This window comes from Apteryx mantelli, chromosome 5 (genome assembly GCF_036417845.1).
Source record: "Apteryx mantelli isolate bAptMan1 chromosome 5, bAptMan1.hap1, whole genome shotgun sequence".
NCBI lineage: Eukaryota > Metazoa > Chordata > Aves > Apterygiformes > Apterygidae > Apteryx > Apteryx mantelli.
In genome coordinates, this window is record NC_089982.1 from 61,543,193 (window position 1) to 61,558,714 (window position 15,522).

Below are 15,522 nucleotides of genomic sequence, written 5' to 3' on the forward strand. Positions count from 1 at the left end.
AGAAGTAGTCATGTGAAGTAGATTGTAACCCTTTAAATTTTGAATTATTTTTTTCTTTATTTCAGAACCTTAATAAACAAGCATTTGATCTTGCAAAAGTCCTGCTGAAAAGGACAGTCCAGACCATTGAACCATGTATTGCCAATGTACGTAAATTGATTAATTCATGTTAACTACTGTGTTCTTCTTACTCTCTTGATTTATTGCAGGTTTGTTTGTTTATTTGAAAGAATAATATTTATAAAATTCACATTTTTAACACAACTACAAGAATATAATTTTCCAAATAGGATTTTCCTAACTTGCTTGTTAAAGAAATTTGTGAGGTGTTTCAAATAACTAAAGAAGAAATTAATTTTTATCTACTTTGGTCTAAAATGAAGCATCTAAATCTAGGCTGGGAATATAGATGACTTGTCTTTCAGCATTACCGAGCACCAAAAAATCCTATTGCAACAAAATGAATTGTTAGTGCTTCATATGTCCAGCAACCAGTTGTCTTTGTTTTATCCTAGCTTTAGGATGAAACATTTCAGATACTCAGCTCTTTACTAGACTTTGTCTAGCCTAAACTTTTTTTACTCAGTCTGAAAGAAATCAGTTTCTTACAAAGCTTCTTTCTACTGTAATTCCTTCTGTTGAATGTCAGTAATATGCTCCAACTATTAAAATATCCAGCTACTTCAGTCCTGTGGAGAATGTAGGCTGTTTGTCTGTTGTCTTCCTTCAGTGCTGAAGCCAGTAGTATTCTTAAGAGTCAAAGTAGGTTAAGAGGGAAATTAGATGAATTCATGAAAGATTAATCAGTAACTATTTAAAAGCTCAGGGAGTTTCACTAACAAATACCACTTTCCAATTCCCATATTTCTTTAAGCTTTTGTAATTAGTCAAAGCTGGGAACAGGATAGTGGATAGAATGACCTTTGAGTTAATTAATATTGTTCTTCTTATGTTCTTATTCAAGTGTAAAATAGCTTTGCAGCATTTGCACTGCTCAAATAATATTATTAATATTAATCCACAGTATCTAATAGGGAGTATATTATGCATATTAAAATTTTACAAATACAGGAGAAATTATTCATACTTTAGGCTACTTTGTTTTTCTCTGATAGATCACTAAGCACCTTATACTTATTACATTGCTATCAAATATCAGAAGACCTATTATAAATTGGTGCCATTCTTTAAAATTGATTAAAAGTAGAGAAGCTTATTTTTCAGCACATAATGATCTTCAATTTGGATTGCTTTGAATTTTAAGAAAACTAAAAATAAGACTCTAAAAATTGTTCTTGACTTCAAAATGTATGATTATGCATTTTAAATGAACAGTTCTTTTATTACCTGTTGATTTTGCTTGGGGAGGGGGGCATGGAGTAGATGAGTTCCATTGCTATTTTAAATTATCAATTTAAAATAATATTTAATCAATTTAATATCAATATAAAATATCATGAATTAATTGGTCTTGATGGAAGTAATAGAACTGAATTATAAAGGATATTTGTTTTTGATTTGCTTGAGCCAAAGCTGTAGGGGTGAAATTTTTTGATCTAACGAAAAATGTGCGTTGAGTACCTTCTATTATAATTAAAGTATAAATCATATTATGTTTTAAAAAAAATAGTATTTGCATTAAGGCAAATCTGCTAAATAATAATGTTTGCATTCTAGTTTTTTAACCAGGTTCTGGTACTGGGAAAATCTTCAGTAAGCGACTTATCAGAACACGTATTTGACTTGATACAAGAGCTTTTCGCCATAGATCCTCACTTGTTGCTGTCTGTCATGCCACAGCTTGAATTCAAACTTAAGGTAGGTTACAATGTAGCTTTAGACAAGCAATAAAATTTAAATGAATATTAAAGAGTATAGATCTGTAGATTTAATAAGTATTTTACTGGACTGATAGAACTTTTATACTTACCATTTTGTTTTTAAAATAATTTTAAACAGGGATACTGAAAAGTTGTATACAATTGTGTACTTTCTGAGTTTGTAAATATATATTATGCATACATACAAAATATATAGTCTTTATGATGATAAATATGTATGATCTAATGTTAATGTTACATATACTTAACCTTTGGATTTCACCAAAAATTTATTAAGTAGTTGGACTGTGACTGGTTTATCTCATGAGATGCAAGAGTGCCAGACTTCAGGATTGGTTTGCAGAATTTCCTTGGGTGAAATAATGCTTTAACAGTAGAGGAACTATGCCTAAATATTTTCTCAGGCATGTCATAATCAGCTGGTAAGTCAGCTGACTCCTTTTGAAAAGGATGAATAACATCCTTGGAAATAATTCATTTATCCTGGTTTTGCTTTTGTCTGGGTCTTTTGTTTGGGTTTTATGATTAAATAACTATTTGTTTTTCATGAGATTGTAACTGAATAGGAGCAAGAATTATCTGTGTGTCATATATATTATAATGGGTATGGTGACAACAAACAAAAATAATCAAAAAATAAGTATCCAAGGAAATTATATTCTAAATGTCTTTTGTTTTAATAGTGCTCATCTATTTACATGAGCATCTTAATTGCTGCCTAATCTTTTCCACACAAAAAATAGTGCTAAAATATGTTTTAAAACAAAAATTAGATCATTGACTGTCAAAATTGCTAGAGATATACATTACTCAAACTGTAGTGTGTGCTGCTTATGTCTGAAAGAGAAGGAATTTTTCATAATGCAGCCATCTGATCAGTGGCTGAAATATGTTAGCTTAATTAGCTGTTTGTATATTTTTCCTCATATTCATCTAATGATCTATGTAGGAAGACTGGGGTTTATCAGAAGTTATTTAAAACTCACATTTTAATCTAACTTATAAAATCAGAAGAAAAAGGAAGACAGAAATTATTATTAAGATGTTCCAGGTAATGATTTAGTTTCCTTTTCACTTTGTTTCTTAGAGCAATGATGGAGAAGAGCGCTTGGCTGTTGTTCGACTTCTGGCTAAACTCTTTGGCTCTAAGGATTCTGATCTGGCTACACAAAATCGTCCTCTTTGGCAGTGCTTTCTTGGGCGGTAGGAGAACTAGAGACAGACTTCTGAATTTCCATTCTTTATTTGTGCTGAATTTTCCTTATAGTACTGTATCTTTCTTTGCGTTTTCAGAAGATGTAACTTTTTGTATTTGGACAGCAAGTTCTCTTGTTAAATCTTTAAAATAGAGAGTTGCATAAGTTATATTCTAGAACAAAAAAGCCTGAAGGATTGCTATATTGTCAGATATGGGAATATAGATTAAAGATATAGCAACATCAGATATACAGCAAAAATCACAAAATAGATGTAACAGCATTGTCTAGAATTTCATACCATTTAAATATATCTGCAACTCTGCCTCTTTTATGTGGAATTTACCTTTTGATTGAATATTTCCTTTTTAGTAAATACAAGAATTCAGTAGTTAAAGAAGTGAATGTTTTCAAATGGTACATATTCATATTCTGTAGAGATTTATATATTTATAATTTCATATATGTAATAAAGATCAATAGACTCCATAGTCTATGGAGAATTATGTTCAAAAGTTGATGGATGAAGTCCACTGGGTCAGCATTTCATCTGCATATAGTATGTTCATCCTTTCATTTTAGTCTTACTTAGTTTCATAAGAAATAGTATATAACTTTGTATGGTTGAGGTACATTATGGAGATAAATTCAAAATGTTTCTTATGTAGTATTTTGCCTTCTAAAAGTATTTTAATAGTTAATGGGACTTGTTATCAACATATGTTACTACATAGAGAATAATCTTGATTTGCAAGGCTAATTAAAAATTAACGTTCATCATCATCTATCCCTCTAGGTTCAATGATATCCATGTCCCTGTGAGATTAGAGAGTGTGAAATTCGCCAGTCACTGTTTAATGAACCATCCAGACTTAGCAAAAGACCTCACTGGTAAGATACTAATATGAGGGTTTAGAATAATTTAAGAAATGAGCAAGGAAAATTGTAATTATTTCTATACATAGCAGTATAGTTCTAAAATGTATTAAGTCCAAGTTGACTGCTGGTTGGAAGAACTAACTAATGAGTAGTTGCATTCTACTGAAGACAAATGCTAATTATTAGAAAGATGGAGGAGAGTGTGATATTGTGTGGACTTTCTAAGACTGTGAGTCCTGTAAAGATAGCTTTTAGAAGTTATCCATGATGGAATGAGTTTTGAAGTATTGTCAGATCCTGATGAAACTTTCGGCCTATCAAAGCAAATGTTTATGCAACATGTTGAATAGTATTTTCAAAAATAGTCAGTATGTTTGCTAGTACTCTCTTCCACTGACTTTAGAAAATGCCACTATGCTCCTCTAATACATGGAGTCTCTTCCTTTAGTGCAGCATTATTTTAATTATGAGCTGAATTTCAGCCTTAACTGAGAATATTGTTCTTTTTCGATGCAAGCTAATCCTCAGTGATTTTCAGTATTTTTAATTTATTATTTACTTTATTAGCTCTTTGGGAATAAGAGTGTCTTTTTTTCCTGCTCGTTTTGTAATATTTTCAGTATATTCTAATCAGTTTTATTTCACTTCATTCCTTGTTGAAAAATGATTGAAAAAGCTATTCACTTTTATAATCCTTACATATTTAAAGTTACCTAAGATTTTTTTTTTTAATATTTAATGTAAAAAATGCTAGAAGAACAGATATTTCTTTCAAGCAGTTCCATGTTTAATAGATTATATTGTTATGATATGTGTGGCTGACAATTATTTGGAAATTAAAAGACATCATATCTACACAAAGCTAAGTTATTTATTCTTTCTGATTGTAACAGAGTATTTGAAGGTTAGATCGCATGACCCGGAGGAAGCCATTCGACATGATGTTATTGTTACAATTATTACTGCAGGCAAGAGAGATCTTTCTTTAGTCAATGACCAGCTGCTTGGCTTTGTAAGGGAAAGAACGCTAGACAAACGGGTAAGTTTTAATAATTTATTTTCGGTAGTATCTGCTTCTAATACAAATGGTAAAAGCAAAACAAAAAACACCACCACCAAAACAGAGAATCTTACACTTGACTATTAGCTAGAATGCTGTGCCAAAAATAATTTTCTTACCAGAGCATCTTAATGAATATACCATATTATGAAGACAGCAATATACATGTTATCAAGGAAATAAGATCATTGTTTTGTGAGAAACATTGCCATATTGTAAGAATATAAGAATAGCCATATAGGTTTAGACTTAAAGTCCCTGTAGCCCAGTGTAATTCTCACAGTGGTCAATTCTGGCTTCCAGCGATTTGTGATCTAAGGATTTCTTAAATCTACTTGATCATGTTCATCATAGCTTTTGATGGAACTTTCTTCTGTGGATTTATCAAGTTGTTTCTTGAATCTGTTTGTACTTTGTAAGTGTCCGTGGCATCCGCATCAGTAAGTTCAAATTTAATGCAATTTAATGCATGTGTGGAATGAGTAACTTCATGTGTTTGTTTTAAACCTGTCTGGTAATTTCATGGGCTATCTCCTAGTTCTTGTATTATGTGAAATAATAAATAATTGTTCTCTGTCCCATTTATGATTATTTATATGTATGCCATATCTCTTCACACTGATCTGCTTTCCAAGTTGAAGAATCATCTGATTAACTTCCATGTAAACAGAGATTATTGCCTACATCTGATCATTCTTGTCTAGTTGTTCTATACCTGTTGGAACCAAGGTGACCAGACTTGGCCAGGGTATTCAGAATGTGTACCATGTTGTGTACATTCATTATCATAAAAAATTATTTTCTATTCTTTAACATTCTGTTTGTCTTTTACACTACCACTTAGTACTGAACTTACAGTTTCAGAGAGCTTCCACAGTGACTTCAGTATCTTCTCTGAATAGTTTTAGATGCCCAACACTATGCATATAGAGTTAATGCAAGTCGGAAAACCCCGGCCTTAATCTGAATCTCTTTCATTTTATATTTTAATGGTTTGGTAGCATGATATTTTTCTGCAGCTCTTCATTGTAATGTTAGATTTCACTACCCTCAAAAAATTCATATCAGCAAATTTTATACTTACTATTCAGTTCATTTTTAAATAATTTTTAATATATTAAAGTGGCACAGATTCCCTTTTGACTCCATCAATAGCTTCCCTTTGTTGTGAAAACCAGCCATTTATTTTTGCCCTTTTTTTCCTATGTTTTAGTTAATAATTAATTCACAACAAGATTTTCATTTTAAGTTCTTCTGGTGTGAAACTTTCCTGGAATTTTTTTAGAATCCACATGCACTTTACTGACATTCTTGTGAGTCTGATCACAGGTTTTTTTGTTAGATATGACTTCCTTCTATGTAAACTCCAATGACTCATTGTCATAATGTCATTTTTCTTCAGTGCCTTCTCTTTGTTGTTATTGTTTTGTTTCAGCCTCTTTGCTCATTCAAAGTCAGATGTTCTGATGTGTAGTACTCCATTCCTCTTGGATCCCTTTTTAAAAAATTAGTCTCACTTTTGCTACTTTCTATTCCTATGGTTTCATAAAGAGTAAGTGACAGATCGCAATAACAGAACAGTTTGTATTTGGTGCATCATCTCTGAATTCCTGTAAAAGTCATGGATGGTCTTAAGAAGTCATTCGGTCTTAATGATTCTGTTACTGTTCATTTTATTGATTTGTGCTAAACATCTTCTAATGACACTTTAAGAAACCTCCTCGGACTTCTCCATAGAATAAACCTTGGTTGTCTTTCAGCCCTACAAGCAGCCTGGGAAGGCTTCCTGATTCTAAACTCTTTGGTAAAGGTGTTTAATTCGTATGCCTTCAGTAATTTGGTTCTCAGATTATTGCCATGCTTTATCAAGGATTTCAAGGATTCACATTCAACTTGCCAGAGTTTACTCTTTGCTGTTCAAAATCTTTTGGTTGTGGTTCCATACTTTTTGAAAGATGATGTTTTACTAGCAGACTTTACTCTGCTGTGTAACTATGTTGGGTTTTTTGTTCCTTTTTGATAGGCGGTAACTTTTCTATAAACCACACCATTCTAGGTAGCCCTTTTAATTCTTTTTTAATAAATTCTCTTTTTAATAATTTTCTCCTTTTGATGTTGCTACCCTTTTTAAATGGGAATGTTGCTATAATGAATTTTGAGGAAAAGATGTTGTCTTCATACATGCAGAAAAACTAGTTTTGAGTAGGTTATGTTCACAATTATGAAGTGGCTCTTCAATTAGTTGTAGCTGGGGCTTGACCTTGCACAGGTGGTCAGAAGTGATTAAGACCACCTTCTTCTTTGAGCAATTAATCAAACAACCCAAAATAATTCATTTATGATATCTAAAAATCTTTAGTCTAACCATCATTTCCCACCAGGATTTTACCTAGTCAGAATGGAATGATTGTTACTGCATCTTCTGCATAGTATCTCTGTTCTCCTTTAGCATGTCACTGTCTGTGACAAGTGGTCAGTAGGACATCTGTAATACTTGTTTTTACAGTGGCAGGGTTTTTCAATTCGTATAGCCTTAAACCCATTGTGGTACTTGTTAATGCTCCTAGTATGTTTGTTTGATTTCGTGATTCCCCATCAGTCATAGGTTTGATGATAGGTTGCATGGCAGGAGGTCAGGTGCCTTTTTGGAAGCTCATCAGTGAAGAATGATTTCACCTCTAGGTGACGTTTCTATTATAAAAATCTCTGGAGATACCTTTAATGAAACTGTATCCTGAGGAAAAATGAAAATTGAGGATTGACTAGAAATGACTACAGAGAGTACTTAGCAATTTGAAGTAGGCGTTAAGAGTATGCTTTTGTAAATATAATTAAATTGTGTTATAGTGAATATCAGGCAGTTGTAAACGTTCATCATTTTAATTCTTTTTAGGATTTTTTTTTTTTCAAATTGGGAGAGGAACATTGATATGTCCTTGATATGCCTCCTTATTTTCTGTATAGGACTTTCTCAATCCCAGACATAGTACATTATGCAATTATTCTTCTGCTTTTAAGAACTTGGTGATCTTTGCCAGCTGTATTTACCTCTCAAAGTCAGATTCCCCTTTGACAAATTTACTGCAAACTTGTATGTATTGTCTCTTCATCAATTTGACTTCATCTAATTCTTATTGGGCCTTCAGTCATATGTCAAATGAGTATAGATTTTACAATAAAAAGAATATTTGTCAGACAGGTGCTGAAGTAAAATACTGATTGTTTTAACACGCTAATTTAATCTGTCAGATCAGTGCTGCCTTTTTCCTTTATAAAACAATGTGAAATCTAGGACACCTTAAATTTAAAGCATACAAACTGTTACACCATTTATGCAATCTAATTTTTCTTCTGACAGTATTTTAATTGACACAGTATTAGTAAAGAAAAACTGCTGACTTTCTTAGGGCAAAAGTTTATGGCTGAAAGACAGTACTTCAGTTTTAAAAAAATGTCCTTAGCTTGGTCTGTATGGGCATTTGTGCAAAGATTACAGCTATTTCAAACAAACAAACAAAAACCTAGAGTTTTCAAATCCATCTTTATTGCTCCATTTGGAAAAGTAACTCTGTGAACAGGTATTTCCCCAAAACTGGTATCCAGTCTTTGATAAGAATTTTTCTGAGGAATTTTTCTTTGGAGCACTGTCCCTAGAGTCTTTCCAGAGTCTTCACTGACTCAGACCATTTTAGTTATTTTCAGGAGATTAAGGAGAAAAAAGAAAAAAGCTTTTAATCCATGAAGTGAATTCTTCTCTCAAAAGCTCTTGCCAGCTTACAGGAAGGGCATTGCAAAAATGGTTCAGGTACATTTCTTTTATGTTGGAATAGCCTCTAGAACTTCAAAAATTATAGGGCAGCTTTCGAAAGTTGACTTATGTTCCTGTTTCCTCAAACAGCCCTTGTGGTCTAGAGACTTTGTCCATTTATGATAACAGACTTTTACTCTGTGTTAAGTACCCAGCTTTCATTTTAATTTTAAATTTTCTAGAATCACTTCTTATAATCCTTCCTTGTCGTCTTTGCTATCCTTCCAGTATCATGTAGGAGATGTGATGAAGTGATAGCTGTGCATTAGAAAAGTGTATCTGAATGTGAAGTGTCATGCTATGCACCATCAAATTCGTTACCATCTTGTCCTGTTGTTTGTGTTTTTTAATATTTAAGAAATATGTGGCATAACACAATTTGTTTTTTCCCATCTTTTTGTGTTGTTATACCTTACTCCAACAGCTAGTGGTGTCTAAGCAGACTGTTGTGCTGACATAGAGCCATGTTATCTACAAGGGTTTTTTGGTTGTTGGGTTTTTTTGCTCTGTCCACTTTTAGACTGCACATTTCAGGATAAGGGTCTCTAGTCTACAGTGATTTTTGTTAAGATAGTTTCATTATATAGTCATGTTTACCTGTATTAAATACTAACATTTTTGGTCATGTTATCTGAAAATAACATGGTGAAAACAGAACAGGATTTAAGAGGCTGCCTTGCAGTGAATTTTACCTAGTGCAAGCAGTAAGCAGCAGGTGTAAGGCCTATAAGAGAAGGGATACAGTAAATACGGCTCTTGTTTTTCTTGCCCTTTTAGAAAAGTCACTCAGAAAAAGTATTAGGAACTTACATGCAACATCTCACTCAGCATTACTAAAACAAGTCCTCGGTTTAATAAGACTTATGAAATTACACACAATCTGAGCAATAGTATCTACCTTTGTACTTGATAGGGTTGAATTTTTTGATCTTTGTCAATCCGTGGAGTTCAAGGCTAAATTCATATCTAGCTGTGATCTGGAAGAAAGTCTCTCTTGCAGTCTGAATTCCATGCATTTCTCTAGGATGGTGAGGGAAAACAAGTTTATTCTGAGGCTTCCTGTGTGAATCATTCAGCTGAAAAATATCCGTAAAAGAATTAAAATGCTGAAAGTTTACAGCTGCTGATTCAGCACACTGTTCTCTCTCTAAATGAATCCTTGATCTATTCTGGTATGGTTTCTTCTGCAAATCAGTGTAAGAGAGATTAAGGAACATGTCTGTTAACATGTGTTTAATATTGGGGCATTTCCTGTTTATACCAGTGGGTAAAATATTTGACCCCCACCAGGAGCAAGGATGAGAACCTAGGAACTCCATGTATGGAGGCTGCAGAGTCAGGCATTATCCTGCTTTTTTTTTCTGTGTGGAGTCCTACAGTGGAGTCTTCAAGGCTTCAGCAAAAAGGGTGTCTCCTGCTTCTCCTGGAAAGTGGCCTAAGAGTTCAAGCCCTGGCAAGCTAAGCTAGGCTTGAGACCCAAATCTCCCATGTCTAGACAAGTGTGTTAACTGTAAGGATGTTGGGCAAAAGATAATTGCCACCTCTGGTTGGTGCTTGTCTCAGAACAGATATCAGTGTTCCAGATCCTGACTTAGGAAGAATCTTGTTCAGACATACATGTTAAGCTGTACTTAAATTTTTTATACTGACCAGCTCCAAGCTTTTCTTTGCTCAGCACAGGGGCATACTGGTTTCTCTGTAGAGATACTACTTACTGTACATAGTAGAGAGGAGAAATACCTTATTTAAGCTTTACAAATTCTAATTTAGAGGTTCTAAAATACATTTTTTCAGTTTTTTCAATGCCTAAACTTAGGAGGTCAGAAAATGGCCATTTTGTCTTTCTCTCTTCTACATCTTTACTGTATTTTGTATGTTTGATAATTACTTACCAAAACCACTCCCCCTATCTCCTTTCATTTCTTTCTCCTCAAGTGGCGAGTAAGAAAAGAAGCTATGATGGGTCTTGCCCAGCTGTACAAGAAGTATTGTCTTCATGCCGAGGCTGGAAAAGATGCTGCAGAGAAAGTGAGCTGGATAAAGGATAAACTTTTGCACATATATTATCAAAATAGCATTGATGACAAGTGAGTCAACTTAAGCCTTCCTAATTTTGATTGTGTAGCAATAAGAGATATTCTGAAAATGAAAAATGATAAATGAAAAATTAAATAAATGAAAATACAAAAATGTGAAAGGTATTAGTGATGTCCTTATATCACATTTTTTGTAGTTTCAAGTATGATATATTTAATTAATAATCATTAAGATATGTATTAAGATCCTCAGGATGGTTACATTATCTATTCATGTATTGTTATTAACTACTGCATAGAAGAAAATTATCAAATTTTGCTTTTGCTATGCTCATTTCTTGTTTTCCTTAAGACTGTCTAGAGGCTTGCATGTTAAAATTTATCAGTGTTCTGTGAGTGATGTGAATGTACATGCTACCATGATACCTCATTTTGCTATGCTACCTACAACTTGACCTTTCAGATAGTATGAAAGCAATAGAAATATCAGAGATGTCTCCACTGTTGTCTAGTCTTCCCTGTCTCCCCTCCCCTTCAATTTTTGAACTACCCTTTGGCTTAGGCAAAAGTATTTTGGCCAAGGTATTAGAAGGTCAGGGTTTTCAGCTCTCGCTGTTAATTCTTTTCCTTTCACAAGGAAAGCCAAACTATGAGATCACAGAAAGATGGGATTTCAGTCTAAATTTTTAATATAACCTACCCAGAATTCAGCCATTTCTCATAGTATTTCTTAGCATCTTGCCTGCTACTTCAGTATGTTGCGTAGTCTTAGCTATTAGTCCAAATGCGCTAATAACCTCCTTCAGGTACCAGTTATTATAGTTAATTCTTTTGGATAACATCACACTGCTGCGGTAGTGAAGGCTCACTTTGTTCATATTGCTGATCGTATCGGGGCCACAGTTACGTATTTATTTAATCATCTTCTTAGAAAAGAAGAAAAAGAAAGATAGAGTTATGAAATTGTATATACAAAAGTTACACTGAAAGACTGCCGAGACTGAAGTATCAAATACTGACAAATTATGAAATCCCCACCTAGTTTATACAAAGCTAATTCTGAATATGTATATGCATCAAATATGCTTTCAACTGCATTGTGAGATTCATATTTTTTCTAGCGTTTTCATGTCTCATTCAGCACTGATAATGAAGCTGATAATGAACAGGGAATGAGTGAGTTTTATAGTGATTGTAGCAGATGTTTTTAATATTCTTGCTCACTGAAAATGCAGAGCAGTGCAAAGGAAATGAGGCAAGAACTTTCAAGAAATGACTCTGTCATCAAAGCTGAGTTTCTTTCTCTGACATGATTTCTTCTGAGGGTCTGGTTAAGCCATTTAAACCAGTCTTTCCATGAATAACCACTGATATCATACTGTTTGTTTCTGGGTGCCCACACTGAAAGATCAGAGGCTTGATTTTTTTTTTTTATTGTTCCTCTAGTTTAGTACCCTGAATTTTAATGTGAATTATGCTAGTTTTTAAGGTTGACAATAAAGTCCTTGTTCAGTCATGCCATTGGGTTGCTTTCTTCATCTTACAGTGGAGGAATAAATGCATTTTAACTTTATCATTGTTAGAATTAGGAAGTTAGCACTTTAGCACCTGAAGAGCTGTAGAAATGCTGTTATATCTAAGACTCAGTCCATCCAATCTTTAAACACACACACATACATCAGAATTAGCAAAACCTGGCCAGTTTTTCTCCCATAATGGGGAATGAGGATAAAAAGTACCAGTGAACAGCTGTCTGAGCTTGGAGTGTTTTCCATTATGTGCATGCAATAACACTAGTTCTTTCAAAGGATAAGAGCACAGTATCACACAGTACTGTATTCAGGCATAAAGTGAAGTAGAACAAATCCTATCTAAACATACTTAACCCTCTCACTAGCTAATGTTTTTGATGTTAGTTGACTGTTGATGTGCATGTGCAGTCAAGACTGAGAACCTGCAGCCATAAAAACTGCTTGTCAGCTGTGTGCCCTGAAATTCTTCATGTTTTGCAACAAATGCACAGAGAATGATGTGAGATAACCACATCCGAAACACTGCCCTGTTCCCTGCTGGTGATACACTAGCCAGCAATGAACATTTAGTGGCTTTCCTCGCAGGAGAAATACTGCCTATTTGTAAATCCTTACCCTAACCTGCAGGGACCAGGGAGGCTACAGCTATGTTCATAAATTAGTAAGTTAGATGATTTTGATACCTCTGATCTCCTATTTACTTTGAGCTAAGTAGCGATGGAGTCTCCTGAGGTTTGAAGATCCTCTCCCCCAAGTAGTTTAGTTTTTGGAGTCATCAGTAGTAAAATGTATATTTAAAGGGAGAAAGCCAAGTTTTCAGTGCCTTAAGATAGTTGTATTCATATTCATGACCATCCTTTTGTTCCTCTGCCTTGGCATCATGTCCCTTGGAATTTCTCAGAGCGGCAATAAGGTGCATTTGACCTGCTCTGCCTTCTACGCTCTTTGTACAAGGCACTCCCAGGGTACTTTAGTAGGAATCTTCATAAACAAAGTCTGGAAATTCAAGCACACAAAATACCTGTCCATCAATACTAAACTGTGTAGCTGGACATCATGAACAGCTCTTGTTGGTATAAATTAATGTCTGAATGTTCTTTCAGGTCTTTTTTGTTCATAATTAGATAGACTGTACAGTCATATTTTGTAGTTCATGTATTTATATTTTATGTAAAAATATGTATTCTTGTGGTTTGTTTAAAAAAAAAAGGTAAATTTCTTTGCTTGCTTTGTTGTCATGTAGTTTTCCCTTTGCTCCTTTTTTGCATATGTTTTTGGTGTTTCTTGGTCTCTACCTTTTTAGTGCTTATTTTCAGCTCGTCTATTAGAATAATCAGTAGTTTCAAATGTTTTGCTTTTTCTCAAATACTACAATTTTATTTTAAAATTTTCCCTCTAAGATACTTAAGATTTTTACTTTTTCTCACCCTCAAGTTGTATTCTTGTATTCCTTCTCTTTACTTGTGCTTTTTGCTCTCTGTGTGCCTTTCTCTTGTGTATGAGAGTGAACAAAGGGAGCTTCTCAAAGCCTAAAGAAAAAGGAGAATTTGGATGGTGACAAATAAAATGATTACACCCTCTGAGGAGAAAATGAAAGGGCACAGAAGAGCTCTCAAGAAGCAGTTCTTGCTAATCTTTCTACCAAGAGTGAAAGGGATTTTTACAATTGAGAGAAAGACCATTACTTTCATTTTCTTCTCTGCTGAAAAATCTAGTTGCAGTAAATTCTGATATACCCTGTTCCTCCAACTTGTCTGAAAGATATCAGTACTTTTGGAAATGTAGACATTTTGTCTCTTCTTTTGCTGCAGATTACTGGTAGAGAAAATCTTTGCTCAGTATCTTGTCCCACACAATTTGGAAACTGAAGAGAGAATGAAGTGCTTGTACTATTTGTATGCTAGCTTGGATCCAAATGCTGTCAAGTGAGTATAGTTGGTATTTAGCAAATATTTATCTCTTTTTCAGCCTTTTCTAATATCTGTATAATCTGTCAAAGATTTGGTTCTAGCCTAATTATTTACCAACTCTTAGTTCATCTGGATTTGGAACCCCGTTTGCTTGTAATGAATTAAATTACTAAATTACCACTTACAATGCACAGCTACTCCATTATTCACAAAACTTGCTCAGATCTCACTTGTATTATTAGGATTTAAATAAGATTATAAATAATTCATGCTCAGTGTTATTTGCAAGTATTTCAAAATATTTCCTTCACCTATATCAATTTTTAGATACTGACTTTACTTGACCATTGGACAACAAGATACTTTGATATTTGAGGAGAGAGTGATTTTTAGGGTTTTGTTTGTCTGCATTGTTTTCATTGGGTTTTATATCAAAATTAAACTGATGTATTTTGATTAAAATTGTTTATGTCATTGCAAGAATTGAAATTTAATGGGTAAGGAAATGTGTTTCAGCAATAAGCAAAGGTCAGTTTACTAGCTGAATTTACATTTTTCAAGGGTTTTAAGCATGACAGTTAATTTTTTTGCATTATGAACATTATCTGTTCAGCATATATGTTCAGCGACCCATTTGGATTTGCACTTGACATTCTTGGCTAAGTCCAGGCAGAGTTAGAAGTGCCCAAGTGATAACTTCTAGATTTGCTCAATACTAGGATCCATGATAAAGATATCCATAACTGAATTCTGTCTGACAGTGGTCTGGTTGTTATGTTGAAAATGTTGTTTTTGAGATAACTGGGCAGTTGTAAGGCATATTGTGGATGATTATACCTGCATATTGGTGTAATTAGAAATTGGTATAAGTAGATGTACAAAAGAAATATGATGTTCATTGTAGATTGCACATGAAAACTTGTACAAAATACTGTAGTCTTGGCACTTTGTGTTCAATATGACTGAGTTGACTCTTGTGCATTAGTATCTTTTGTAGACTAGACTTTTAGAGTTATTGTTTTAGTTTAAAGGAAATAATATTTGGCAGAACAGTGATTAAAGGATTAGTTTAGATGGTAGGGTAGAGGGAAATTTGACTTCAGAAGTCCAATTTTAGAGATGTTAAAACATTTTTATTTTTAAACTGAAATATTCCCTTGAAGACTTCATAGAAATTGTGAAGCTCTGCTGAGATAATGGACCAGACTGATTGTTACATCGTGGATATAAATTTTATGGAAAACATTTAAAATTTATAGA

The 15,522-nt window shown here is 33.6% G+C and overlaps 1 protein-coding gene across 3 annotated transcripts in view; it reads left to right on the top strand.

Annotated features, from left to right (window-relative positions):
* PDS5A (PDS5 cohesin associated factor A) overlaps window positions 1-15,522 on the top strand; it is an 86,335-nt gene that overhangs the window by 38,666 nt on the left and 32,147 nt on the right. For all 3 annotated transcript variants that reach the window (XM_067298112.1, XM_067298114.1, XM_067298113.1), the window contains exons 7-13: window positions 66-146; window positions 1,678-1,818; window positions 2,929-3,044; window positions 3,834-3,928; window positions 4,810-4,955; window positions 10,720-10,871; window positions 14,164-14,277. In XM_067298112.1, coding sequence (XP_067154213.1) covers window positions 66-146; window positions 1,678-1,818; window positions 2,929-3,044; window positions 3,834-3,928; window positions 4,810-4,955; window positions 10,720-10,871; window positions 14,164-14,277 — 845 coding nt within the window. The remainder of the gene's footprint in view (window positions 1-65; window positions 147-1,677; window positions 1,819-2,928; window positions 3,045-3,833; window positions 3,929-4,809; window positions 4,956-10,719; window positions 10,872-14,163; window positions 14,278-15,522) is intronic.